Below are 27482 nucleotides of genomic sequence, written 5' to 3' on the forward strand. Positions count from 1 at the left end.
ATTTCATTGATGTCTATTTATGGAGAGTAAACCGATTATTTTAGAATAACTGTCTATAAATGCACTGAACTTTAACCCTAAAAGTAATGATACTCTACACCAATATAAAAAGCTAGAGAAAGTAATTTCAAGTAATACTTTAGTAAAGCTTTTCATAATCCAGAAGCTCCTTCCAGTGGAGCTGATTTTATCTACTTTATATTCTGTTAGGTCATTATATCCATAACAATACATTATATTCTATTGTTGATCATGTTTTGTATGTTGATTTAAATGTGCTGAGTAACTATATAACTACAGCTGTGAAATTAAACTAAGCAGGAACCTAAACTGTACTTTAGTACTGAATGACCTTACTTACATTCTACCTCTGGCACTAATGCTTTAACTCCATTTTAGATTATTAAAAATATGATTTATGATGATTTAAAAAATTGCAAGACAATTATTAGCATCTATATTTAAATTAATGGTAACATGCCTAAGAAGGGTGAGATAGTAAGTGCTTAGTAGTGTTATTTTGGAAAAACAGGTTTATTTTGTCCGTGCCACACATCCACTATTTAAAAATAATATTCCTACAAAAGTTGCTACTCATTTCATAATATTCATAATAAAATACAGTTACTTCAAGTCTTCTGACTTCAGCTGTCTTGAGATGCCTCCAGTGGAGCGTGACTCTGTCCGACTCCCTGCTGGATTAAAGCCCAGTGCAGGTTTCACGTCTGTCCACCACAGGATGTCTGACAAGACTCTGGTTGAAGGAAAGGCTCGGAGATGAAACACACACTATGCACCGAATCAATTCAGTTCAGAGGAAAAGCTCTTAGGAATTTGACATTTTGTGTGAGGGTTTCTTACAGTATATTGTGCAGGACACACATACAGTACACACACTGAAAGTATTAAAAAAAAAAAAAAAAAAAATACAAACTCCTCAATACACTGTTCAGAGGTCAGAGGTCAGGCACTACAATACTGAGGAGACCACAGTGTTTGAGTGGATATTCAGCACTGTGTAAGACATACACTGTATTAAATGCTACAATCATCCTTAGCCATTGACAATATATTCAACAAGACTGTTTTGTATGTACACACTATACATTAGAAATAAGACATGTAAACTGTGACAGAAATGAACACTATACATGTGTCAGTTATACCTCCTTGTATTTTACACAGTTGACTCACAAATGCAGATGAACAGTAGTACTGCTGGCACCCTATAGTCACAATGCTGTAAACAATTTTTTTTTTTTTGATTGGCTTGTTAAATGGTCCATAAAACAATCTTTAGATTTAGTTAAAGCTGTGTGCCATTTCTTAGTTTTTCTTAGAAAAGACTGGAACATAAATACTTGAAAAATAAATACACATATACACAGAGCTATACTGCAGTACTGATAATTAAAAAAAAAACTCAGTGACCTATCTACAGTGGAAATCTTTGATTCCCAAATACAATGTTGAGTCTATACGTCAGTGCATTTTGACAAAGAAAACAGTATTGCACTTGAAGATACTAATTTATTAAGTGTTTTTTTCTCAGTAGATACAGTGAGGGTGTTTGTCCTTTTGCAATGCACATCAGTGTTATTATAACTGTATACTGATTTAGTGTCACAGGTGAAGAGAGGGCCTCTAACACCAAACAGGAAGTTTGATATGTAGAAAGTAACGCAAAAGTCCGTACTTGAATTTTTTTTTACTTTAGAAGTTCAGTCCATCGTTTGTCAAAGAATCTCCTCATGTTGTGGCCGGCTCGTCCAATTTCAGAATCATCTTCATTGAATTTTTCACAGTTATCAAAAACCAGATTTACATCAATGATGAAAGTCTCCAAATTTAAGTACCTGCAATCATGAGAAATGGTTTTAATTTCAATTTATATGCAGCATCCAAATCAAAAATGAAAAATTATTACATACACAAAATGGAACACATATACACATCTTCTGAAAAACAAATAAAGGAACAGTGACACAAACATACTGGTTGTTGGCGAGTTTTTCTCTGATGGTGGAGAAGTCCATGGGCTTCTTGATGACTTTCCTGTATCCAGGTACAGCTTTATGGTTGACTGGTGTGAGAAAGGGCCAGGCATCCTGATGGGCCTCTAGCTCAGCCAGCAGCACTCTGGAGGAAACAAGCAGCAGACAAAGCTGAGTCAAATATAATTTGATTTAATGAAACTGATTATCAGAGATTCATAAGTGCACAAGGATGATTGTCGTATACATGTTATCATAGGAGCTCATCTAAAAATGACAGTTTTTTTTAACAACGAGAGTAGGTTAAATAAATGCTGATGGGTCCTTTGCATGCAGTGTGTGTGTGTGGTCATGCCTACCCACACATCGCCAGCCCATTTGTGTTGTCTTTGGCCATTTTGGCTTTTTTTGCACAGGAGACTGGGCTGTCATGCTTGGCCTGGGAGCTGGTCAGGCTGTCGTCTCCTTTCCTTTTCTTCAACTCCTTGGTACCTTTCTTTGGCACGCTGTTGCTGCTGGCAGCCTCCTCTTTGATGAGCTCTCCTACCACAGATGGTTTACTATTTCGTTTTACCTCACTGCTTTTCTTCCCTCCTCCAGCTGTTCGGCTCTGTTGCTTCCTGCTCCGGGGGGAATGACCACTTTCCTGAAAGACAGAACACAAACGACTGGTGCAGAGCCACACAAAACATATCACATTCAAATCAATTCATTGGCTGACTATACGTGATACAATTAAGTTGTCATTTGTCAATTACACAGAGTGAGGCGCTTTATATCTACTGTTCTCGTAGACTATGAGATTTTATTAAATAAATGACAAAAGAAAAGAGTCTCAGCTCTGTGAATTGACACTCAGGGCACAATGGTGTACCTTTGCAACACAAGTGGGACAAAACCAGTCACCGTCGGGTACTGTGGTAATCTTCGGTTTATGGCAGTATGTGTGGCAGCCTTTGTCACAGCCATCACAAAGTAAGAGCAATTCTCCATTATCGCCCTTCTGACAGATTTGGCACTGCTGGAAACACCAAAAAAATGCAGTTACACATTTGAACAGAGATACTGTACATCTGTATATTCCTTTAAGAACAATAAGCCCTGTAGATTTATTTTATTCTTGATGTTCAAATCATGCATAACAAGTTTTTCTAATTATTTAAAAAAAAAAAAAAAAAAAAAGAAAAATCAGTAAAGCAATGGATCGAATAGATTTTTATAAATTGAAATGACAAGCCATGCAGCCTGAAACCATTGTTTGATCTTCATATAGAGGGGTATTTGTAGAGTGACCTATAAATTGGTCTTTAAATGTAGTTAACTGTTTGGTCAGTTAACTGTTGAAGATAAAAACTAATCTTTGAGTGAGTGAGTGAGTGAGTGAGAGAGAGAGTGAGTGAGTGAGTGAGTGAGTGAGTGAGTGAGTGAGTGAGTGAGTGAGTGAGAGAGTGAGAGAGTGAGAGAGTGAGAGAGAGAGAGAGAGAGAGAGAGAGAGAGAGAGAGAGAGAGAGAGAGAGAGAGAGAGAGAGAGAGACATCACCAACCACTTTCATGATGGACCGTTCCCAGGCGATGGATTTCTGCAGCTGCTGAATGCAGAGTGACAGCTGTGCTGAGCTGCGAACTTCACCGAGGGCTTTATGCCACAACCTCATCCCAGGGACCACCTCCTCCTCACTGCAATCACATAAACACACAGTAACTTTATCACACTGAATGGTAACAGCCAAGAACAACTAATATCAACCAATGAGTAGTAGTCGTAGTGAGTAGTTTTAAGCAGCCATGCCTTGTGCAAAATTAAGTGTATATTGTGTATTGCACATTGAGATCAGAACTTCTTCAGTGTGATGCATTATGCATAATTACAAACTATTTCTAATACAGACACAGGTACTGTGGCAATATCTGGTCTATCTTAATGTTTCTACCAATGATTGTATTCAGGTTTCTTTTCAGCTACCTTCGTTCAATGTTCCTTTCCAGCTCTGCCAGCCTAGTGACAGCTATATCAAGAGGATTGTTGGGTCGCCGCACCACAGTGCCAGGAAGTTCTGGGCTGGTGTCTCTCTGAACCTTGTTCTCTGGAGCTGGCAAAGAGAGGAACTTGTGCTCGTGGTAGACCAGATCCTCCCTTTCTGACTGAGGCTCAGGGTGCATCCAACCCTGAGTGATACAGTATTGAAATATGGCCGTTACAACACAGTGTTTGCTGACACAGTAATGTACATCCATATGATGTAGGGACACTGGAGCCTATCAAAGCATATACTAGAGAAATATTCATGAAATTGCATCTAAAAGTAATTGGGGGAAACCAGATGTTTCTTGTCTGTATGAGCTGTAGGTTGCTTCCTTGCCTGTACCTTGATGTGCAGGCCAGCGGAGATGACTTTCCTCTCTAGATCCTCGACCTGCTGCAGCAGGCTGATATCCACCTCCATGGCCTGCTCCTCAACACACCAACTCTCCACTGTCTTCTCACTCACCTCCTGCTTCTCCAGCTTTGCCACATTAATCGCTGCCCCACAGACACATACAAACATTATAGTAAACCACTGTCATATTTATACATTTTTATGTAATGTCACCAAGTGACACATCTTAAAAGATCAAATAACAATATGTTGTTTATTTATATCACTTTGTGTCTGTTGAATGAAAGTAGAGGAGATGTGGACACACCATCTTTGCTGTTGGCACAGAGCTGGGTCATATACTCCATATGTTTCTGGAGCTGTTTCTGCAAGACCTTCTCCCTGATGCCTCGGCTATGGAGGGCCTTGACCAGACTGTGCAGTTCCTGCATGTCTGACACTCGCCACCAACCACACAGCATCTCTGCCAACACACACACCATAGATTTAAATACTACAGTCACATTATTGCTTAATTTTAGTAATATAGGGAAGTTATCACAGTCATCACAGCATGTATTCCAGTACTGTCTGGGCAGTGAATATCTTTAGTACGGCATATTTCACTTGTGCGAACTGGCAGCGAGCCATTCTTACCCTCGGGGATAGGCTGAGGTCTAGGGTAGTCCTGGGTCTTGGCCACCTCCACAGCAGGGAATGAGGCACAAGGGGGCTTGTCATTCAGAGCCTCTGGGGTCTCACTCTTGTTGACAGTGTTGTTATTCACCAGGAAGGGGACCCTGTTCCCATTACCCTCTGCATGCTGGGAGGCCAGACCCAACACAGGGGGTAGAGAAGTGCTAGGGAAGGGCAGGCTGGGACTTGTCGCTGCACCGGACGCGTCACACAGTGTCAGACTGCTTTGATGAATGCCAGACTTTACTTGCTGAGTGGAAGAGCACACACAATTTCATTCCATTACCACTACTGCATCAAACAAAGCTAAGAGTTTCTCATTGGTTTGAATAAGTAAACATAAGGAAATGATAAATAACAATAAAGCTTGTATTCCACAAACCTGAAGGGCAGGCAATTGTATGTTATTGATCCCAGCAGGAGTGTTGTAGCTGGCTGAAGCTAGGGGATTAGGGGAGAGGGAGGAGGGAGATTTGGTACTTATGGTCTGTGGAGAAGAGGAGGAGGCTGGAGGACTGGAGCCAGAGGTGACAGAGGACTCGTCACAAGGAGAGCGAGGCAAGAGGCTAAACCACTGGCTGCTCTTCTCATTCAGCATCTTGGAGAGCTGGTCGTCATGAACGACAGACTGAGAGCTGCAAGTTATCCAGGGACTGCTTTTGAGATGGGGGGCACTGAGTAGAGACAGAACTGGAGTATCTGTTTTATCTGTGAGCCCTTGCTGAGGGGTTGCAGGTGGGGAGCTGTGAGATATTCCCGTCTGAGAGGTGGGATGTGAGGGATAAGATGCAGTGGTAGGGATTATAGCAGAATGGCTGTTCTGACTGTTGTGAGAATTGATGTCTGAATCTCGAACCATTTTAGCTACTTCAAGGAGTTTGCTGAGCTTAGATAGGGAACCAGGTTTCTGGAGGAAGAGATTGAGACTGTCTTTGTCCTGCTGGCTCTCTGGTGTGGCTGTATCACCGTCTGCGTTCTGTGCTGGGTTCGATGCCACAGGCTTATTTGTCTCTTTCAGCTGCTCCTCCTTTATCCTGATCACCTGAGTCGTCTCCTGTCTTTCCTTCTCTTTCCCCACCTCTTCATAGCCTAAGAAACATTAAAAGGTCAGCTTAGGCAAAGTGTACTAAAAATGTTCCAGTTTATATCATGTTAAAGGAAAAAAGTGAATAAAAACTGAGCTATCAGATTGGGTTTTCACCTTCACCACTTTCCATGCCTTCAACAAAGATGCCACCACACTGGGGAAGGACCCAGTAATGCCTCTTGTAGCGGTCCTGTCCAATCATCATGGAGCGCAGCAAGTGAGATGAGTCAAACAGCTTCTGTCTGATCTGACCCTGTTGCTAAAGAGACAGCAAGTACAAGAGGTCGAACTATGATGTATTAAATCCGTTGATTAGTTCCTCCTCAGAAAAAATTGTCTCATAGGGTTAAATTTACCTTATATGTTTTCTCAATTTGTTTCTCCAGCTCTTCCACGCTGGCTGAGTGTACACTGTCGTCCTAGATGAAAGGATCTCATTAGTGTGAGGCCAGTGGCGCAGCTGACATTTACTACAACAAACACTGATTTAGCCGCTGGCACCAGTAAAAAGCATCATGCTGTTACTGACCTCCTCTTCACATATCTCTGCTTTCTTCCCTTTCTTTCCCCCTGAATCTTCTTCCTCCTCCTCATCATCGTCTCCTTGGTCCTCACTGTCATCATCCTCATCCTCTTCTTCCTCACTGTCCCCTTCTTTCCTCTTGCATATGGTTCTGGCAGTGGGGACAACACAGGTGTGGCTGTCCTCTCCTCCCACACTGATGTCTCTCTTCCCTGTCCTCTTGGCATGGATGCTTCTCAGCCTTTGAAGTAAAAAATGGACAGAGGAGAAATGGAGCTTAGCTACTAGAGTCCACATTCCTGGTAGATTTGACTAGTTAAGAATTCCAGGTTATTTCAGTATCACCATCTCATTCACTAACAAATCTATTTTCAAGTGTATGTACACAACAGCTTGGATGAAGCATATACTCACTTGCGAAGCTTTCCCTCAACAACCCACTTATCCTTCCTCAGATTGGTCATCTGATCTATGTTTTTGTCGATCTCACTGCAAAGTATCATATTAAAAACATTTTGTGACCTTTATGTATAATAACTGCATGATATATTTGCACCGCACTGCAGTGTGCACCAGATGTGTTTCTGGTACTAATGAAAAATTAATGACATGTAGTTTGATGCAACCTTGTGAAACTGTCCATCAGACCATGGTTTGCCATATTCCCTCTGATACTTCTGTGATTTTATCAAAATTTAAGCTACCATGAATAAAACAAGTTTATTTTTCTACTCTTGGGCAAAGAGATGAACTTGTTGGCTACAGGCACATAAGAAACACTTGTTTATACAGTGCACTCAAACAATTTCATAAGCAAACAATGATTTTTGTAACAAATGTATCAAAGCCTTAAAAAGAACTGGTTTAATTTTAGTGGTAGTTAAGTTTGGTTGTGAATAGTCCATTTACATGCTGTACAAAACTGAGAGCTTGTTGTTAAATGTTGTCAAATGGTTAAAATACAACATGCGTGTCAGGAGGCAGAGCTCTCACCTGGTCACAGCTTTACTGCAGCAGAGCTCATTAACCAGGAATGCTAGCACGGAGGCCTTTTGAGACGGACTGTGGGCCTGAAAAGCCTTAGTCCTGAGGCTGAGGGCCAGAGCAGCCAGCTCTGTCTGCTCACAGTGGCCCTCCATGTAGATCTGCAGGATCTCAGACACATTGTCTCGGTTGATCTTCACGTTAGTCAAGTAGTCCCCCAAGCTGGTTTTGCTCTAAAAGAAAATGTTTAAAGGATGAATTTTAGTCACAGTGTTTAACAAATGTTTTTTTCCTAAAAAGCTTAAAGAATAATTATTTTTTGTCTACTTGACCCTCAAGCAGATAGGGTCACAATGTGAGTCTCTTTGCACTGTCCTTTTGGGCAGTGATCTCTTCTTGATGATTAGTGCCAAAGTTACGCCTGGGATGTATCTGGGACACATTTAGCATGTATGGATTATGTTGATGTTTAAGTTGATGGTCTGGCTATGGAATATCCTTTTATGAATACCATTCTTGGTTTAGACACGAGATACAATAGCCTGAGACAGCCTCTTATTATGAGCAAGATTATGTAAAATCATGTAAAAAAAAAAAAGTGATATAAGTGCAATAGTAGTGTCTGAACAACCACACAAATACCACACTTACAGTGACTCTCACCTTGTGACCTGCAGGCAAACCGGGATCACACAGAGCTGCAGAGAGCATGCTCACCAGCAGGTCCTGCACCTTGCCCATACTGTCCCCAATGTTGAGCAACCCCTCTTGGAGGTCACTTAGGTTGAGGCTGTTTAAACTCATGTCTAATCCCAGGACCTTTCCGAAGCTGCGCAGAAACTGCAGCACCATCAGGCAGTCAGAGAAGGTGCTTCCTGGTAAGACCAGACCAGGGATACGTGACAACTCTGGAAGCCGCTGGAGAGAAATAGTTAAAACTCAATGTAACATTTATCAGCTTTAAATAATTTGTAACCAGTGCATGTACTCCAAAAATCAAACCAGCCCTTTTCACAATGTTATTAGAAATAATTATAGTTTTAAATGTTTTGTGAAGCTTACAGAGAACTATCTGACAGAAGTGTCTCATTTCATTTAAATGTGTTACTTGTTTCAGACTAATTTGAGTCATTAGTTCAGTTAAAGAAATGACATGAATATAAGCTCTGAATTTCTTGATGACAAGCATCTGATCAGTAATATTTTGTGTTATTATTTCAGTAGCCACTTGGTGGCAGTATTTTGACCTACATCTGTTTTCCTTTTAATCAATTACAGATGCTTTCAGTGATATTAAGCATCTATTTTGGTATATCTGATAGTGAACCAATGAAACCATAAATTTGTCAAAAGCAATTCTAATCATCCTGCCTATATCTCCGACAGTGATTATACTGATTGATTTCTGTGTCAAAAAAATCTCTGGCCTGGTTAAATATCTAATCTTTCCACACACGCACTCCACAGATGGAGACTATCTGTGGCGATATATACATGGACTCTCGTTTTCATCTGCCAACAGCTCCACAATGTGTGAATACCTTATGATCTGCTAAACACATGTCTTCATTTGGCTTCTTCAGCTCCTTCGCTTTTTCCAGTTCCAGTCTTCTGAGCTCTAATTTCCTCTCCTTGTTTAACCGTTTCTCATCCTTCTTCTCTTTCTTCAGACGTGCTTTCTCCTACAGCCAAGAGAAGGAAAAAGTGTTATTCACAACGCCACTTGGTATTGTTGCAACTTTATGATACTTTATTTCATAAAGACTTAAAACATTAAAACACATAACCAGAAATAAGGAAAGGTGAGCAAGTCAGAAGTTACTCACCTCTGCCTTCTTACGGGTCTCCACAGCCTTCATGAGCATCATGTGCTGCCTGCGTCTTTCCCTCTCCTAGCAGAGCACAGATACGTAGTTTGTATTCTATTTACAGTTTCAATTACTTTATGAAGAGAAAAAGGAGTCACAGATGCAACACAGCAGATGAGCCACTTGGCATGCATAGGAGAAGATGGAGCATCAGTTACTGTTTGTCACAATCATCTCCACTTCAAAAGGTTGCACATTGTGCGGTAGTTTAGGTGTAAAGACAGACATAACAGTTAAACCAAATGGAACATAATGATTAACAAAAAGCAAATGAGGGGAGTGATACATACAGAAAGCACAAAGTTACAAACGGTCATGATTAATCTGAGCATGTTGGCAAGCAGCACACTGAAAGCTGGTATAAGCTGAGAGTTTCACAACTGTAAGCAGAAGTTATTAAGGGTTACAGAGTCAAGCAACAGGAAGACCGCATTTCATCAACTGATGAATAACGTCGTATGAAACTATGAAGACATCCTGAAGATTACATTTAAATGATATTTTAACTCTTCTTAAATTTGAACTATAGAAGAAGACTACCAGTACCACACTCATAACTAACACGTTTTGCTCTGGTCTTTAACTTCCTCCACTAACTCATTGGTGTAAATCACTGGCAAGAATATGAAGTGTAGATTGACTTTTCCAGATGGTAAAATGCATAAGGAAAGCTGGCTCACATACTGTAGAGAAAAAAGCACCTAACTATATTCAGTCCAAAACAGAAACAATTGAATAGATAGCCTATCAGAAATCTTTTCATCCTTGTATAATTTCTGTGGAGTCAAGACATTTTTGATCATACTAGGGAGATGATGGATGCGTTTTCTCTGAAAGACAAATAGCACAGACGTATGCAGTGCACTGTTCTGGAAAAGCCATGCAGAGGGATGGAGTATGACTGCAGCCAATGCTACACTTAACGCATTGCTGTGATGGAAACCATTTATCACAACACATTCACAATATGTTGTTAAATATACAGAAACAAACATACCCATACCATATCTAGTCTATGCCTCTCCAACTCCTGGTAGAAACAGTTAGCAAAGTATTAAGAAATAGAAAAGTCACACAAAAAAATCAATGCAAGAAAAATCCAACCTATCAGAAGGTAAAATAAAAATACACCAAAGAACCCCAAAGCATAATTTGACAGGACATATTGCGCAAATGACGATTAGAGACCATCTCCGAGAAGCTCAAGTTATGTGGTCGTTATTCAAGTAATGTGGTCATGGACAAAATACCCACCTGGTGCTTCAGTATGACAGCTTGCAGTCTTCGCATCTCCTTCTCCTTCAGGAAAGAAAGATTAATTCAGTCAGAAACAAAAACATATTCACACTGATCTATGTAATTTTAAAAGAAAAAAAAAAAAAACGGCTGGCCTTCTCATACTATTCACCAACAGCTTGCCAAATATTCCAGGTGTCTTGGCTTTACTGGTTTAGCTAATGTGAAAATGAAAAATACCCTAATTTTAGAGATAGATTTAGAATGCTGATCCTACCTCTTTTAATCACACTGATAAACCAAAGCAAGGAAAATCTTCTTCTGTGCTGGCTAGCACTACAGCAGTGCAAAAACATCACAGGGCAGACAAGCAGGGGCAAAGATTGAGAATCGGGGCATAGGGGACATTTGTTGGCACTTGAACAAAAGAACAGGCTGACTTATGGAGTTTGAGACTAGAAGCAATAGTGATGAAAATACAGTTAGCTCATAAATCTCATCTTACTCACCTTGTTTCGTTTCTCAGCCTCTAATATTCTGGCATTGGCGGCGGCTTCTTTTTTCTTTCTTTTAGCCTGTATATGCAAAAAATGTAGTAAGGTCATGAAACAAAGTGATTGATGCACTCATTCAAAACACATACAGTATGTACACTACAGCAAGGCTTTGACTGAATTAACATTTAATTGAGGCAGCATTTTTTGGCTTATTAAAAACAAAAGAGTTTTCTTAATTAAAACCATTACATGAAAATAATGAAGAACTGGGAAAATGATCTCAAAATACATATAAATCTTGTTGTACATGAAATATGAATTAAGTGCTGTACTTAATAATATGTATAAGCTTGGCATGTGTTTGTTAGATTGCTATTTTTTAATTTGACATTTAATGCTGCCAATAGAAAATATTCCACACAAAGCTAAACGGAGCCAGTAGCTCAGTGATAATATCAAATCTAACATACTGAAATCTTGATGATTACTCCCTCCCATTAACACTGAAAGACAAAATGGCAGTGGCAATGTAGTTATTACCAAACACCAGCAGGCAGTAAGAATAAATTAAACAGAATTTCGATCAGTAATTATAGCCCCAATGAAATCCTGTTAAGAGCTGCTTGCCAAGCGTGTCAACTGAAATTTGATTCATAAAAGCTAAAATACTCACAGCTCCTATTAGTGAGGGAATGCAAAATAGGTATTTCACCTAGCTATGGTAAACTCTGGGCCACCTTTTACTTAATGAAATACTGTATTTTGTATTAAGCTCCATCACGGTCTGAGGAGATTTTCATATTCAATGGCACTTTTGCAAAAAACCAATTAAGCATTAGTCACATGTACTCAGTGGATGTGACCAAAAGTGGGACGAAATAATTTAGGAATAAGCCTTTGGTTGGCTTTTTTAAAAATCCTATCAACAGCAGAAAGGAAGTGTTTTAAAATGTTTCTGCAATAACTTTCAGGACGAACCTCGAGAATTTGCTGTGCACGGAGTTCTTTCTCCATACGAATTTGCTGAATGCGCTTGATCTTCTCCTGGTAAAAGGATGAGGGCAAGATCAAATGAATTAACTGTTAAGTCATGCATGTTATAGCGAGGTGGAGGGTAGTGGGGTGTGGGGTGAAGAAGTACAGTGGGTCTATGCAGATGAGGAAGGTGCAGCGTTCTGAAGGAGAGCAACTTCCTTGTAGAATTTCAAAGCAATTCAACTGTGCTTTAAATCTTTTCACCTTGGAGTGAACAAACTCTGAATATACAACAGAACAGAGCAGCTGCAGATAGTTATGAAGCTCTGCAAGGAAAATTAAACAATGCACACAAAGTAAACTCCTTACTTGCTGTTTAAGAATCTTCATCTGCTCTCTCTTTTTCCGCCTCTCCTCAGCAGCCATTAACGCTGGAAAACACAAACAAATTAGGCTTGCACACAATATATGAGCTAGTGTTAGAGAACAGTCTGACTGTTTACCTTGCTGCTTCTTTGCCTCCTTGGCTGCTTGCGCCATGGCCTGCTTTTCTAGTTTTCTCATCAATTTGATCTGAGCTGCCTGCCGAGCTATTTCTGCAACAAGACACATGACAAATATGAAATCACAGACCCTACTGAATTAAAAACTTGAATGAAAAACTGACCCAAAGTTACCCTTTAAATCCTTTTAAATAACCTCCAGAGAAAATGCCAGGAGTCTTTGCAACAATTCAAAAAGAAGAGTGCAAAATGGTCTTGACTGGTCTTAACAGTAAGGGCAAAAGGCCTTGCTCAATATGCAACATGTCTAATTGCTGCATGATGTTACTGACTATTGAGAAATTGCTGTCTCTTCTAAAAATGTTTTTTTACTATACGTGAAGCCCTCCCAGCTTGGACTGAGGTCCTGACACCAAAAAATTCACCACTGATAGTTTAGAAAGTTCAAGATGGTTTTGTTATTAAACTATTGTAGTGGAGATGGAAATATCTTGAAGTGATACCACATATGTCCTAGTGGCCTCACGAAAAAGTCCATGAAACAACCCAATGTCATATACAACGTACTACTGACCTTGAGCTTCCAGTTTGCGTAGCAGCTTTGCATTACTGACATCTTGGAAGTTATTTTCACCAACATTTAGGTGATGAGCATTCACTTGCCGGGCCCCAGCACCATCACCTGTCGGCTGGTGCTCAGACTTCAAGCGGCGGCTGCGCCTCCCATCCATTGCAATGATAAATGGAGAGATCTCCTCCTCAGCCAGCAAGAACCACTGTAAACCCTGGTTAACATGAAACAGAGGGAAGGAGGATTAAAACAAACAAAAGAAAAAACAGCTAGACTGACTGATTTCTTTCATTACTGGATCATCAGGTTGACTGGCACAACTTTTTAGTGCTAAACACTTGCATAACTTCTACAATGTGGGTGGTTTTCAAAACAAACAAAGATACAGTTTACACATTGTAACTTTAAGGTGGGTGTAAATCACATTACAACAATGGTTGATTGAATTGTTTATTTTTCCCATCTATGATTATTAAATTACATATTTTTACAAAATCAGCTTCATCATTCTTCAGTGAATAAACTAAACATGAATTCTAGATATGATGAAATGTCATGTAACAACAGTTGTGTTTCAGAGGTCATACTTATTAGACACAAAAAACACCTAACAGAGGAGCAACATTTACCTCTGGTCCTTCTCTGGCCTCATAGAAGTCACCGACTTTAATTTTTGTACTAAAGCTGAAGTTATCCCGTGAGATTTCAGTTATTCCATTGCGGAGTAAGTACTGCAGACAAAAGAACAATACATACCAATTAAAGCATGGGGAGGAACTTCAAGTTTTATTACTGTACAAGTGTTGTAATTTCCACCTGTGGGAAATTATATAAAGCTACCATAATGCTGTTAGTATGTGCCATCATTTAAGGCTTTAAATCTACAGGTACTTCCCATAAAACAAAGTGATAAATCATTGATTCACCTTCATTACGTCTGGATATTGACGCAGCTTCTTCCCACATGGGGCAAAGTAAGCCACCTCCCCTTGCAGGCGACCTGCCACAGTCCTGATCCGGGTCTCTCTCTGCCACCTGAAAAATGAAATTGCAAACAGAGTATCGCTTCGTTAATATGAAAATAATACCATAATACTGTTGTTACAGCTGTATCCAGTCATAAATTATATAGATCTATTAGAGAAGTTCCTTCCTGTAGACAAATTATGTAATGGATGTCTGTACAGCTGTGTACTCTGTAGTCTGTGACCCTTGCAGTAATCAGACTTCTAAATGGCCACGGGCCAAGCGGGGCAACCCCTCAGTCCTCATGAGCTCCACTGGAGAGCAGCCATAGCTTACAGAACAGACATGTAGAGGCTGTTATGCCAGACAGAGAAGGGGGTGAAATAGAGTCTTGTGGCCTCTGCTTCCTGTGAACCTGCTGATGAAAAACATCCTGAGAAGATGAAAGGCCGCTCTGATCCAAAGCTGCAGAATTTGTGGGCAGAGAGCTGCTAATGTTGCATGTCTGTGTTGAGGCTGGATGCAATTAACCCCTTGTGTCGAAATGTTGGGCCTCATTTCATTTCCTGCCCACTCTGACTTACTGCTTAAGACTAGGTTTTTAAGGCCCCTTACAGGAAGGCAAGGATGTTTTTTGTGGTCTGCCCATACTCAGCCATTGATGAAGATCCCACTGTGCTCAAACCAGGAACCACTGCAGTGGTTCCTGGTTTACTGGTACCTAGGATTTACACTGGGGAAAAATGTTCAAGCACATAATGATAGCATTTGCTGAGAAAACAGAGTATTTCTTATTCATTTTTTATTAAATGTGTCAACACTGCAAGTTTACTAAAATTCAATTAATTGTCTCTTGCATGTAGCAAATCCAGAGATAGAGAGGCATCTCCACAAAGAAAAGTTGTCCATAGATGACCTTTTAAAAAGGTCACTCGTCCGCCCTCAGTGAGCTGACATTTAACTATAACACCAATTGCATAAACACAAACAACACAGCAAGTATGACAGCAAGGACAAATGGGACATGGTCAGACCATCCAATCAATGTGTGTTTCCTTTAATATGAAGTGCATGTACAATAGCTCACCCAAACTCAAGAGGCAATCGTAGAACTCTCTCATCTGTCACTCTTCTCCTCCTCCCTGATCCTAAAAACAGGAGAAATGACTCAGTGCCTTTAAACTGAACAAATGCTAAAACTTGGTATGTTTACAGGGGGTATACACCAGACAACATAAGGGAAGGTGCCACATTCCTGAAAATATAGAACCTCCCAGAAAAGGAGACTCTGTTAGATAGTTGTTTATGTATGAAACTGCAAACTTTATATCACATAGCTTCCAACTGAATGACCACATGATCCAGAGCAGTGGGACCTGTGTTCAGTACTGCATGGTAGGTTAGCTCCAGTCAGTCATACACTGATATTAATATAAAATATTAGACAAACGATGTTCTCACCTTTTGACACATAAGAGAGGTGCAAAAGACAGGACAGAGCTTGTACAGTGACAAGCCTAATCATTGCCATAATTTATTGTATGCTCACAAGCTGAGGGGTCCTAGTAGTGGTAGTGTGAAATACACTGTTAGAGCCCTAATTTTATACAAGTTTAAAAAATGTGTCTTTAAATTCATCAGTAATTCGCTCCATATAATTTCTATTACTCAATAACAAGACTAACTGGAACAAGAAATGAATCGTTTATCATTATGGAAAGTCAGAATTCAGCTCTGTTAGTAAGGTAATATGCTCAGTGACTCATCCAGTATCAGATTTATAAAACATCTGCCTGGGTTATTAAAGCAAAAGCTGCTGGAGAGAATCAAAACAATGACGCAACAAATTTCCTCCAGGGAGCTCATTTTAACCTGGAACTGTTGAGACACATACTGTATATTCTTGTTATCATACTGGAACAATAAGCATCCTTTTCGACAGATAGATTTTAGTCTGAATAACCAAGAGGGAGGGAGGGCAAGAGTCGGAGAAAGAAACACTATCCTGACTCTGGGCATGATTATGCTTTTTTAACTAGAAAAATAACACTTTCCTCAAGCCCGAACCACACATTTAAGTATCTGTGGGAATTTTAAATTCAAGCTGTTGTTTAAAGATGTATTTGGTCTTTTAGAAAACAAGGATTTGTTACCTGGCAGTGTGCCAAATGTGAGGGATGGGGATGGGGTGCTGTAGCTACTCAATGCCCCTGAGCTGGTCAATGTAGTGGGGGTGAGTAGACTACTAGGTAAACTAGGAGGCTTGATGATCTGCAGGTTAAGCAGGGAGCAGTTGGCTGAGAGGTTCGGGGAGGACTTGTGAGTAGACAGCTTTGCTGGAGTCCTTTCTGCATCACTATCTGCTTCTGTGTCACCGTGCTCCTTCAAGTCATCTTCAGAGCCATCAGAGTCGCTCTCCAGATTGCTCTCTGACTCTGCAGGGAATTCCAGCATAATGGAGGGAAAAAGAGAGGAAGAGCAGAAATAAAATCCTAATTAGCATTCTTCTCACAACCAAACCACACAGAGCTATGCTAATATCTCAAAGAAACCTCATGTAACAGCTTCTATATGCACAAATGGCTTTTCTTTGTCAAAGAGAGGACTGTTTCATCTAACCTGACAGACTGCTAAAAGAATCTTCATCCTCGATATCTTCATCGTCTTCATCATCATCAAAGTCGTCTCCTAAAGAGTCTGAGTCTGAGTCCTTGCTGCTGTGGATATCAGACTCACTGCCTCTGACCGAGTCTACAGGTGGACAGGGTGAGTTGGTTTTAGGAAGGCTCTTTCCTGCATGCAGAAATCTGGGAGTCTTGGTCTTCCTTGATCCGTGAGCAAGTCCCGATGAGGCAGAAGATTTAACTGAGGAAACAGAGCTGGTTCCCGATGGTTCCTTGGTGCCGGTGCTCAAGTTGATGGGCATTGGGTATGAAGGGCTGGTAGCTGCCAGAAGTGGCTTGCTGTTGGGAGTGCTGCTCTGGCTGCGGGGCTTGGTGATGAGAGCCAGAGGGGCATCCTGAACTTCGTTGTGGATCGCTCCATTAGGGTGATGGCTCAGGAACAGATTGGTGTCATTGCTGTGTGGGAGAGACAGCAAATGACTACTAAACATATCTGATGGATATTTAGTTGGTATCAGCAATGGTGAAGAGGATGCTGAATTTTTGTAGCTTTTATACCAGTTCTGGCTCGAAGGTTGCAGAGAGAAAGTCTGCTTGAAAGAGTCCTTGGAATGGAGGGGCTAAATAAAAATGAAGGGAAACAAAGAAAAAAAGGAAGTAATTACACCAACTGTCACTCACATTACATTACTGTGGGCTGTGAATGAAGGAATTTAAGGTGTAATAAGAGACAGGGACAATGAAGAGCAAGCTCAAACCTGTCAACAACAATGAAGAAAAAAAGGCTGCTGTGGAAAAATATTTTCAAACTGTTTGGCTTAGTGCCATCATACGACTTTAGCTGTCATCCTGTATTTGTTGCTATTGTCATACTCTGGCAACCAAAAGCCGGTATTTAATGTACCACCATCATATGAATTTAAACCCTCTTGTTACAGATTGCCACATTTTCCCTCCTTCTCAGAATAGTGACAATAACTGAGTCCTGTAAAAGAGGCAGATTTCTCTCTCTTGATAACAAACATCCTAAAGCATAACAGAGCTAATTGCTTGTCAGTTTTGAGATGTATTCCCAATAGAGCTAAACGTCATTTTAGTCACTTTTTGTCACTTCTAGACTTCTAGTCATGTGGTGGTCAGACTCTTTTGTAGTATAATAAAAGCCCTGATAATAGTGTATGCATTCATCTTCTGTTGTGAAGGAACCCACTGATTTTTATTTATTTAATGACAGAGAAAATGATGGACAATAAATGAAAACAAGCTCCTTCTATTGCAAAAGAGAGAAACACTTTAAAGCTTCATCACAGAAATGTATTTTTTTGTGCCTAGGGTAGAATTTAGAAAAAAAAGGAAATCAGCTACAATGCAGCAATTTCAATTAAAAAAACTCACCTGTTTCAGTCTAAAACTGCTGAAGTGTAATGACATTTCATCTGGGAGGTTTCCACTGCTCTCCTTTAGGCTATCAACAGGCTGTGTATGTTTGGGGGAGGGCATCAAAATGTTTTGTTTATGTGAAGGCTTTTGTGAGGTTAATAGTGTTGATGGTTTGGGTAGAGAAGAGAGGCAGAGAGGTTTGGGTGAAGAAAGACATGAGCGTTTAGGTGAGGAAGCCAGAGAAAGGAGTTTCTTAGGGGAACAGAGAGCAAGAGGCTTGGGAGAAGAAGAGAGAGAACTGTGCTTTGGTGAGGACAAATGAGAAAGGTGCTTTGGTGAAGTGGTAGGAGGTAAGTGTTTGGGTGAGTTGGAGAAGGATATGGGGTTGGAGGGCAGAGGAGAGGCCTCCCTGTGGGACTGTGCTAAGGGACTGCTGCTGGCTGCCAGCCCTGTGGCCTGGATGACACTGATGTGCTTCTGGCCTTCCTCCTCTGCAGTTCTGGAGCTCTGGAGAAACAGTGCTGTGGGCTGAGGCCGGCCAGCAGGATGAGAAGAGGACTGGAGGTGGTACGAGGAAGTCAAAGGAATACTATCACGATGACTGTCTTGAGTTGTATTTCCTTCAGCAGGGCAAGGTCTATTCTTTTTACTCTCAGAAGTGTTCTGTGTCAGCCGCTGAGTAGGAGGATGAGGAAAACAGGGAGAAGACAGCATGTCATGTCAGCTCCTGCTGAGAGAGCCTCACAGTGGCAGCTCTGTCAGCTAGCACATTCGTCCAGTTTGCCACCCACCACTAAAGCTACTTTTGACAATCCAACTAACATTTACTTAACAGAGAGCAGTTTTACACAGGGGCACTGGTACTTTTTTATAAATCTGTTAAAATACTAAACTTTACAAAATAACTTATGGCTTTATGCATTATTCTAAAAAGAAACAAAAGTAAAATAATTAAAAAATCTTTAGTCTACATTTTTCTATGTCTACATTTTTAAAACATTACACAAAAAAATTGTCAATTGATTGTCAGAGCTCATCCGAATTTTTTGCTGAGTATTTAAACACAAACAGCAGCGCTTCAACATAGCCTTGTCTTACCTTGCCTTTCCATCTAACTCGACTCTCTGAATCAGAGTCTTCACTGTCATTGCTGTGATCATCCTCATCTTCATCATTGTCCTCCTCTTCCTCCTCCACCATGTCATCAGGATCACTGCTGCTCTCCTCACCATCACTGGAGCTATCTGACAAGGATCCTGACTGGCTGCCGCTCATGCTCGAGGTCTCCTCTGGTCTTTTGCTGGGTTTCTAAATAATAATGATAATAATAATAATAATAATAATAATAACAATAATAATAACAGTCCACATTTCTCAATAAGATTTAACAGATCAGTGAAGTTGGCTTTCATGCATATATTGCAAATAAGAAAAGTCACTTAAGTGCTTGACCAAACTTTAACCTTTTCTTTTGTTTTCTGAACAGTCTTTTGGTGTAGTTGGACCAGGTCCTGACTGCTCTTTTGACTCCGACTCCTGTTGGCTTTAGTTTTCTCCTTGTTTCCCGCTGCTGGAAATGAACTGGTGTTCACAGCAGAGTTCCCAGTAGGAGAGGAAGCACTCCTACCATTCACTGTTCCATTCACGCCTACAGAAACTGGCATTGTACATTTCTTCAGATGGGCACTCATGAGAACATGCAATATGAATCAAACACATTAGGAGGACAACAAAAAACAGTAACAGAGAATAACAACCTTACAAGATCAGTCTCATAATGTGAAGAGCAGTTTTGCAATGGTTTAATCATGCACATATACAGTAGGGACCTAACTGCAGTTTGCTAGTTTATCTTTCATTGACATGTCTTTGTTCTTGCCTCTCAAGGCACAAAAAGCATTTATTGAGGTGATCTTTGTAGAACCTCTTTGCTTTGCTGTAAACTACAACATATGACCTTTTGCAGGAGCTGACCTGAGGTACGGGACTGTAAGTAAGCGGGATCACGACTCTTGAAGGTTGATGCAAATACAGGATGCAGACCCAGAAGAGGAGGGAAGAATGTTGCCCCTCTGGTATGTGCTTCAGATGGTCGCCACCAGTCTGGAGTGGGGGAGCAAGATACTGTACAGTTAGGCAGAAATAGCCACTCCATCTATGTACAGATACAAAGAGAATTCAACCTCTCAACAAGAAGTTTATCTACCTGAATAATAACACTAAGAATTCAGTTCAAAGTATAGTTTTGCATTTGAATTGGAATTCTGCAGACTTTCACCGCAACTGCTGAACATTTCCCAGCAACAATACAGTTTATGTCATTTTGTCATTCAAAATACCCACAATGAACTACCACCAAAATATAATGTTCAAAACATTTTGGAGAGAAAATTTAAAATGAAGGATAAAATTAGGTGCTCTTGTCTTTTTGCTTTGAAGTTTCATATTTAATCTCTCCATCAAAATTATGGATGACAACATAAAGTAAAACATATCGTTGCATTTACCTGTTTGGTCATCAGTAGATTGTAATACACATTAAGACAAATGTAATGCAATAGAACAATTTACTATTGTCCTTAGCATTTGCGAGTATTTCACTGAAGATATAATCCAGGAAGATGCCACAAGACTTTCTATGGCTGACTTTAGAAAATGGTTAACTTTAACATTCAGCAGACCTTTTTTAATCACCTCCATTAGTCAAATTAAAAACACTGCAACTTGAGCTTCCTTACCTGGATATGTACCAAACTGGGGGTGAGCAGCCAAGGCAGACAAACCCAGACTACCAAGGCCCCCAAACTCAGACCGGCCTGAAGTTGATGTGTAGATCCCAAAAGCTGGATGGCTGAGTAAGGGAAAACCGTTGGAGCTGCCAGATGTATTTAAACGTTCATCCCCTGGCATTTGTAGCAAATGGCCTGGAGAACAAAGAATTTTATCTAGTAATCAATCCATCATTCGTGCTATCTAGACAGCCTATCTGTCTATCTAGATACCTTTATTAAGATATTTAGGTACAATACAATGTACAATGAAGACACAGTTGTCTGCTTCATTTGTTCAAAACTGCCTCAGCAAATAACAGATACAGTAGTCCAGGGAGTGTGAAAACCATCTCTTGGAATAATTAGGATTCAGGGGGTGGCACAACCAATCATATTTTTAAAAAAAGCACAACTGCTTGATGTATAGAATAATAACACCTTCTGACCATTAAGCTCTCTGTGCATTTGTTTATAATTGTACCAAACTGTATAAAACCTTAATCCCCAACCTTAATTCTGACCAACATCAGTAACAATGAATTAAATTAAAAATGTGCATTTGTAAAATTTGCTTCAAATTTTTGTGTATTTACACAAATCCGTAATACCACAATTTAATTGATGTGAAAGTGGAGCTGGAACCTTTAAAACCACACTGGTTTTATTATTTCAGATTCTGCCAAGGTTTCAGCCTCAGCTTTATATAATGCATTCCTGCTGTGCTGGAACTGTGAAATCTTTCACCAACTTCTTTAAAATAAGCAGGTCATGACTCTTCTCATAGACCAATATAGAAATCAGACACTGTGTTAAATGCAATAGGATGTGCTGCAAATGTTTCTTAGATAAACTCACTCAGTGAAAGCAATTACAAAGCTTTTAAAAGTATGAAAGCTTGAATATATTTCTATTCAAAGGGGCGTTAGCATCAGAGTGTGTGTGATATCTTTCTTCTACTTCCCACAGGAGATAAGAAATCTCTTGAAAGAACTCAATTTACTTGATACTCATAACAGCGATGCAACTACAGTGGTGCCACAGTACTTTCAGTATTTAGTGTTCAGTCCAAAATAAATTATCTCGGAAATTTCTGTGCACGTTTGGTGTGGGGTCCCGTAAATGAATAATTCATGAGAATGTCTCTAATGTGTTCCTCATTGTCATAGCATGACAAAAAATACTACTTTTTGAAGCATCTTATCACGAAAAAAAAAAAAAAAACGAACCACAGTATGTAAATTTGCACATTATTTTGTGGTCAGGGGTAATCTGACAGCTTATGCATCACTGCTGCTCAATGCATAATGGCTTTGACCACAATTAGTATTCAGAGAAAACAAGAGGATGTTGGCGGCTGCATGCACAGTGTGAGGCTGACAGACATGTCAAATCACACAGGATAAACTGGAGCTAAAGGTTGTCAAAAGACATCCACAAGGGCGTACACAGCTTTTTAATTGTTGGCACTCATTAATTCAACAGCCTTTCCATTCCTATCAAAATTGTCTGTAACATGTTAAGAGTGGAGGAAGGTGTCTTAAGCTCCTTATTGTTGCACAGTTTAATTCGGTGTTTTCCACAGAATTTAGTTGGATAGCCCCCCTGAATAGATTTGCTTCTCCTTAATTTTCTTTTCCTTTCAAAGGCTTGTGTAGATGTGTAGTTATAAAGTGCATTGTGACTGTAAAGTCAGTCAGGGTAGTGCATTAATTTACATTTATTAACAGCTTATAAATTTAAGGCTGTTTTGATGGCAACTATTTATGTTGTTTGCAGCACTACACACTAAAACCTTAACATAAGTAAAATAAATTCTCAACCTTGTCCAAAATGTGAGTAGAATAATCAAATATACTGACTAGAAACCAAATAACACATCAAAACAATTATGTTTGAGGCACATTTGATCTTGTGCCTTGACTTTTTGCACATCTAAGTTAAGTAAGTAAGTTTTATTTGTGTGTGTGCACATACCAGAGGTGGTGAGAGGGGAACTGGCTGCAGGGTTAGGGGCTGTGCAGCATTTGGTGGGGGGTGTCTGGGGTGGAGCAGGGGAGGAGCCGGCTGAAGAGGACGCCATGTGAAGGGAGGATGGGGCTGAAGATGGGGAGGCCATCCGCTCTCCAGACTCCATATCTGTCAAACACAATCCAGTCAACAAGATGTAAGAGAAGAAAAGAAGGGGAGAAAAAAAAACACTCACACCACACACCCCTCTGAGACTTAGTTTCAGAGAGACAAATCTGAATTACCCTCACAACAATACTTTCTGCTTTGAAAAAAAAACAAAAAAAAAAACTGTCTTCTACATGTGTATCACTCAGACTCTCTGAGATTGCCTTTGTGAAAGCAATGTATTGTTTATTGACTTAGAGAGGTATTGTACTGCAATGATATGGTTGCTGAAATGATTAGCCAACTAGTCAATCAACCAAAAATTCATTAACTACTAACATGTTGACAATAAATCAGATGTTAAGTAATTCATCAAGCACAAATGCAAAACATTTGCAGGTTTAAGCTTTTTAAACGTCAGGGTTTACTGCTTTTTTTGTTTCATATCATTGTAAATTTAACATCTTTGGGTTTGGACTATTGTTTGGAAAAAACAAGAAATTCGAACATCACCTTGGCCTATGGGAAAACGTGATTTTCTGATATTGCATAGACAAAATGACTGATTAATTGTTGAAAATAAATCAATAATACTGTGTAATTATTTTACAAAAATGTTGTCCAATTCTAAGTACCTTATAATAAAAAAAAATTAAAAAATAGCCCAATGAGTTATTGAAGTTTTTATTTGACAAAATTGAAGAGTTCAGTCTAATGTAAAGCACAACAGTGGATCACTTCACTGCACATAAATTTGTTCATTTTGTTCATGTGACTTTGCTCAAAGTTAAATCATTTTGATACACACTAATATCAGAAAAATAGAAAGACAACTACAAACATGCAGCCTGAGTTGAAATTGAGAGATGAATAGACAACATATAAAACTGTAGATCCACAAGATGCTGGTTCATATCAAGGACTTTCAGAGCTCTTTGATGTAAAGCTGCTGCCATACACGCTGTGATCATGTGATTAAGCTGTAAGCCTTTGAGAAAATTAAATCTTCAGTCATGTAGGAACATATTTTAATTTTTCCCACCACAACCTTTATGTTAAATCTATACAGATGAATAAACAGAAGGTAGAATCATAGTCTCCACCATTTTCCCTGATGACTCTCAGACCACTGTCCATCATCCAAATCATGCCGTAGAGATTCTAATACTTCTAGTGTGTAGTGCTTCACATCTCATTGATCACAAAAGCCCACATCTGAAATCCCCTTTAACACATGCATCTAGATTGTGTTTCACAGCCTGCCTTTGTTAGAGTATTGTACATTACACCAATAATTTCCAGATCTCCCTGGTGATTCTCCTCTGCACAAGAAAACAGGAGCAGCTGATTAATTTGAGGAGACAAAGCTACCCTCTGAATATCAAGTATCATCTCTCACCAGGAATGGCACTGATGAGACGTAAATGACATGAAAGCTGCAGCCATGCTTCACTGATAAGGCCACTGTTTCCTGTGGTAGTGCGAGTAGGAGTTTTTGCAGAGCAAAGAACAAAGGTGCTTTCATATTTATAATGCATCATTAAAAATAAAAAAAAAAGAAAAAACATTCAGTGTATCATTTTGACCTTGCCTCCTCAGCCTTCATTTGTCAAGCTAAGATGTACAGTATGCTGATGGGGAAAAAAACCCTCTGACTATGTATCAATTATAAATCTTTGGTAGAAATTAAATTAAATATTCAATTGGGCGGCAACGGTTTTGACAAGGATTAAAAGGTGTAATGTGTCACTAATAAATTCTTGCACACACTACATTCTCGTGTTAATTTCCCTCTTCATTTCACAGTGATATGCTGCAGACATTATCTCTTATTGGGCAATTCTTTTCTGCTGGATAATTAAACTGGCATTTTCTATCAATATGAGACTCTTTACAAATCTTAAAAACTGATTTACAGTTGACTTCATTCATCAAATCCAGTATTGCAAAACAAAAAAAAAAATATATGAGCAAAACGCTCTGAAGGGAATGAATAATTTGCCGCATTTACAAAGCCCATCCTCACTTCATTACTAGAAATAAAAATGGTTTAACAAGCAAATACACTTATTTATGGGTAATAAACATAAACACATAGACCTGGCACATATAGTATTCTTGGTGTTTTATAAGCTACAAAAACATTTTAAATAACTATGATGGATGTATGTGCACCATCTTGAGCTAATGTAAGTATGTGAGGTGCAAGTCATGAGACATCCCTAACAGCTGGATGCAGGGCCTATGAAAACACATATATATGCTAATATACCAGAGATAATTTACAGAACACATGACTGAGTGGATCAAAAGCATGTTCACATATGTGAGTGCGAAACACAATGCAGCTTGCCGTTTCCAAGCAAAAATGTCCCTTAACAAGACAACAAAGCACTTCAACAAAATGAGATTCTAATGAGACAAAGCACAAAACACCATCAATCATTTAAATGCCGCCTGTTATAACTATTGAAATAAACAATGTAATCCAATAATACAAACATGGTGCAAGTGTTATGATGACACAGTATCACAAACCTTCACATTAAACAACATGTCTCATAATATACAGCCCTACATCTCAGTGTCCTCCTCCACTGTACTTTGTTCACTTGCATATTCTTTGAACATGACCCAGCATACATAGACAGACAGGGCAGAAGGTAGAGAAGGTTTAGATTCCCAGTCCATCACAGGTGTAAGGATCTTTGTAATGTAATGGGAAACTGAAACACCAACAGTAGACACGTACTAATACAGGGCGACTAATGAAACTCCAAGGAGAATAAGCTCAGGCTCAAACACAGGCGCTCCCTGCTGTAAAGAGGCAAAGCAAACCAACTAAGCTGACATGTTGCCTTGGGATACAAAACAGCTGAGCAGAAATCACATTGCTGGCCTCAAAGCTAAGCTTAACAACCCCATGATTCAAATGAAGTTTGCACCTGGTTTCGTTTTGCCACTTTCATATTATATATATATATATATATATATATATATATATATATAGACCTTTAAAAACAGCCAAGACTCTCTTTTGTTTTATTGATGTTTCTTGCTAAACTGGCTCTTAATGTCAAGTTGTTCAGTGGTTTATTAGCTTAAATGAATAGTGTGACATCTTTGGAAATACACTTATTCTGTTGCTGAGTGTTAGATGAGAATATCAATACTACTGTCATGTCTGCACAGTAATGTAAACCTATAGCTAGCAGCCAGTTAGGTTAGTTTGTTACAGCTGCAAATAACTGTTTTTCCATTATCATATTTACTGCACTGTGTAAATCTTCTCAAGGAACTCTCAGAAAGAAAGAGAATAAACATATTTCCCATAATGTCAAACTATAATTTTAACCTTAATGCTCAAGTAAATAGTAACAATTAGAAACATTGAAAAAGAACTGTTTTGACCTGACTTTGCTGGATAAACTAGCAGAAGTAATGTACATTTGATAGTTTATCTCATAATAAAAATTGATGGATTTTCTGTCTGTGTATTTTCTCTCTCCAGTTGTGTCTTTGTGTGTGTCACAGAGCTGTCCATATTTCACTCAGTGTTTTGTTCTGGGTGCACGTAAGCATTTGCTTTTTCTTACAGTGCGTGTTCCTCCCTGTCCATGTTATCTTCTTGCACAGTAACAGATGGCCGATGCTAACAATGATAATGCAGTAACAGTCCTCCGCATGTATCAGCAGTATTCTAACTGTATTCAAACATAGTGTCTTTAAGATAACGGATGGAAGACACAGAAAGAGGTATATATCACAGTGTTGAAACACTGTTCTAAGGTAGAGGGCTGCATCACTCAGAGGTCCTCAATTGTATCTGTTCTCCATCAACATGTGATGAAAGTGAAATGTTGAAAATAAAGGGTATGTGAATGAAAAAAAAAAAAACACAACAACAACAAATATGGCTGACTATTTTGACAAAAAGTTCAAGTGGCAACCTCTGGGGCTGAAAAATGAAGCCAATATGAAGTGCCAAAAACTGCAGTGGCAACAAAAGCGAGTCAATCCTCGTAGACCCCCATGTTAAAAAGCCCAACTGTACAGCAGAAATAAATACTACAGCCTGGTAAAAAAAAAAAAAAAAAAAGGTTTTCGTCTCTATATCTTAACCCCCCCCCTTTGCTGTAACTGTAAGAGGGGCGAATTTTTATGTAACTTACCCATTTGAATTTTATAAAGGCTTAAAGTTATGCATAATTGAGGGCAGTTTCTTTGAGTGACAGGTGGGAGAATATATGCTTGCCACAAACCGGCATGCACTGACATGCAAAGTCAGCACCACACTCACTCCACCTCTTTGAGCGTTTTGAGATTAGCTGGAAG

At 39.4% G+C, this 27482-nt stretch overlaps 1 protein-coding gene across 5 annotated transcripts in view; it reads right to left on the bottom strand.

Annotated features, from left to right (window-relative positions):
* Positions 1–510: 510 nt before the first annotated feature.
* LOC139614965 (bromodomain adjacent to zinc finger domain protein 2B-like) overlaps positions 511–27482 on the bottom strand; it is a 50197-nt gene continuing 23225 nt past the window's right edge. For 2 of the 5 annotated variants that reach the window (XM_071472709.1, XM_071473003.1), the window contains exons 3-39: positions 23007–23168; positions 21000–21185; positions 20236–20364; positions 19725–19918; positions 19360–19569; positions 18277–18936; positions 17440–17501; positions 16877–17337; positions 16411–16692; positions 15345–15405; positions 14218–14326; positions 13921–14022; positions 13295–13505; positions 12721–12813; positions 12587–12648; positions 12221–12286; positions 11255–11320; positions 10764–10808; positions 10507–10539; positions 9468–9533; positions 9183–9323; positions 8305–8559; positions 7651–7874; positions 7072–7146; positions 6664–6898; positions 6491–6553; positions 6249–6393; positions 5430–6136; positions 5009–5297; positions 4680–4835; positions 4361–4515; positions 3958–4160; positions 3539–3671; positions 2869–3015; positions 2354–2640; positions 1996–2139; positions 511–1856 (exon numbers count right to left, since the gene is read on the bottom strand). In XM_071472709.1, the coding sequence (XP_071328810.1) occupies positions 1709–1856; positions 1996–2139; positions 2354–2640; positions 2869–3015; positions 3539–3671; positions 3958–4160; positions 4361–4515; positions 4680–4835; positions 5009–5297; positions 5430–6136; positions 6249–6393; positions 6491–6553; positions 6664–6898; positions 7072–7146; positions 7651–7874; positions 8305–8559; positions 9183–9323; positions 9468–9533; positions 10507–10539; positions 10764–10808; positions 11255–11320; positions 12221–12286; positions 12587–12648; positions 12721–12813; positions 13295–13505; positions 13921–14022; positions 14218–14326; positions 15345–15405; positions 16411–16692; positions 16877–17337; positions 17440–17501; positions 18277–18936; positions 19360–19569; positions 19725–19918; positions 20236–20364; positions 21000–21185; positions 23007–23168 (6767 nt within the window). In that variant the 3' untranslated portion in view covers positions 511–1708. The remainder of the gene's footprint in view (positions 1857–1995; positions 2140–2353; positions 2641–2868; positions 3016–3538; positions 3672–3957; positions 4161–4360; positions 4516–4679; positions 4836–5008; positions 5298–5429; positions 6137–6248; positions 6394–6490; positions 6554–6663; positions 6899–7071; positions 7147–7650; positions 7875–8304; positions 8560–9182; positions 9324–9467; positions 9534–10506; positions 10540–10763; positions 10809–11254; positions 11321–12220; positions 12287–12586; positions 12649–12720; positions 12814–13294; positions 13506–13920; positions 14023–14217; positions 14327–15344; positions 15406–16410; positions 16693–16876; positions 17338–17439; positions 17502–18276; positions 18937–19359; positions 19570–19724; positions 19919–20235; positions 20365–20999; positions 21186–23006; positions 23169–27482) is intronic. The other 3 variants (XM_071472788.1, XM_071472872.1, XM_071472943.1) reach the window with 3 other exon arrangements.

This window comes from Trachinotus anak, unplaced genomic scaffold (genome assembly GCF_046630095.1).
Source record: "Trachinotus anak isolate AG129_WGS33_773 ecotype Australia unplaced genomic scaffold, CSIRO_AGI_Tana_v1 ptg000001l, whole genome shotgun sequence".
Lineage (NCBI taxonomy): Eukaryota > Metazoa > Chordata > Actinopteri > Carangiformes > Carangidae > Trachinotus > Trachinotus anak.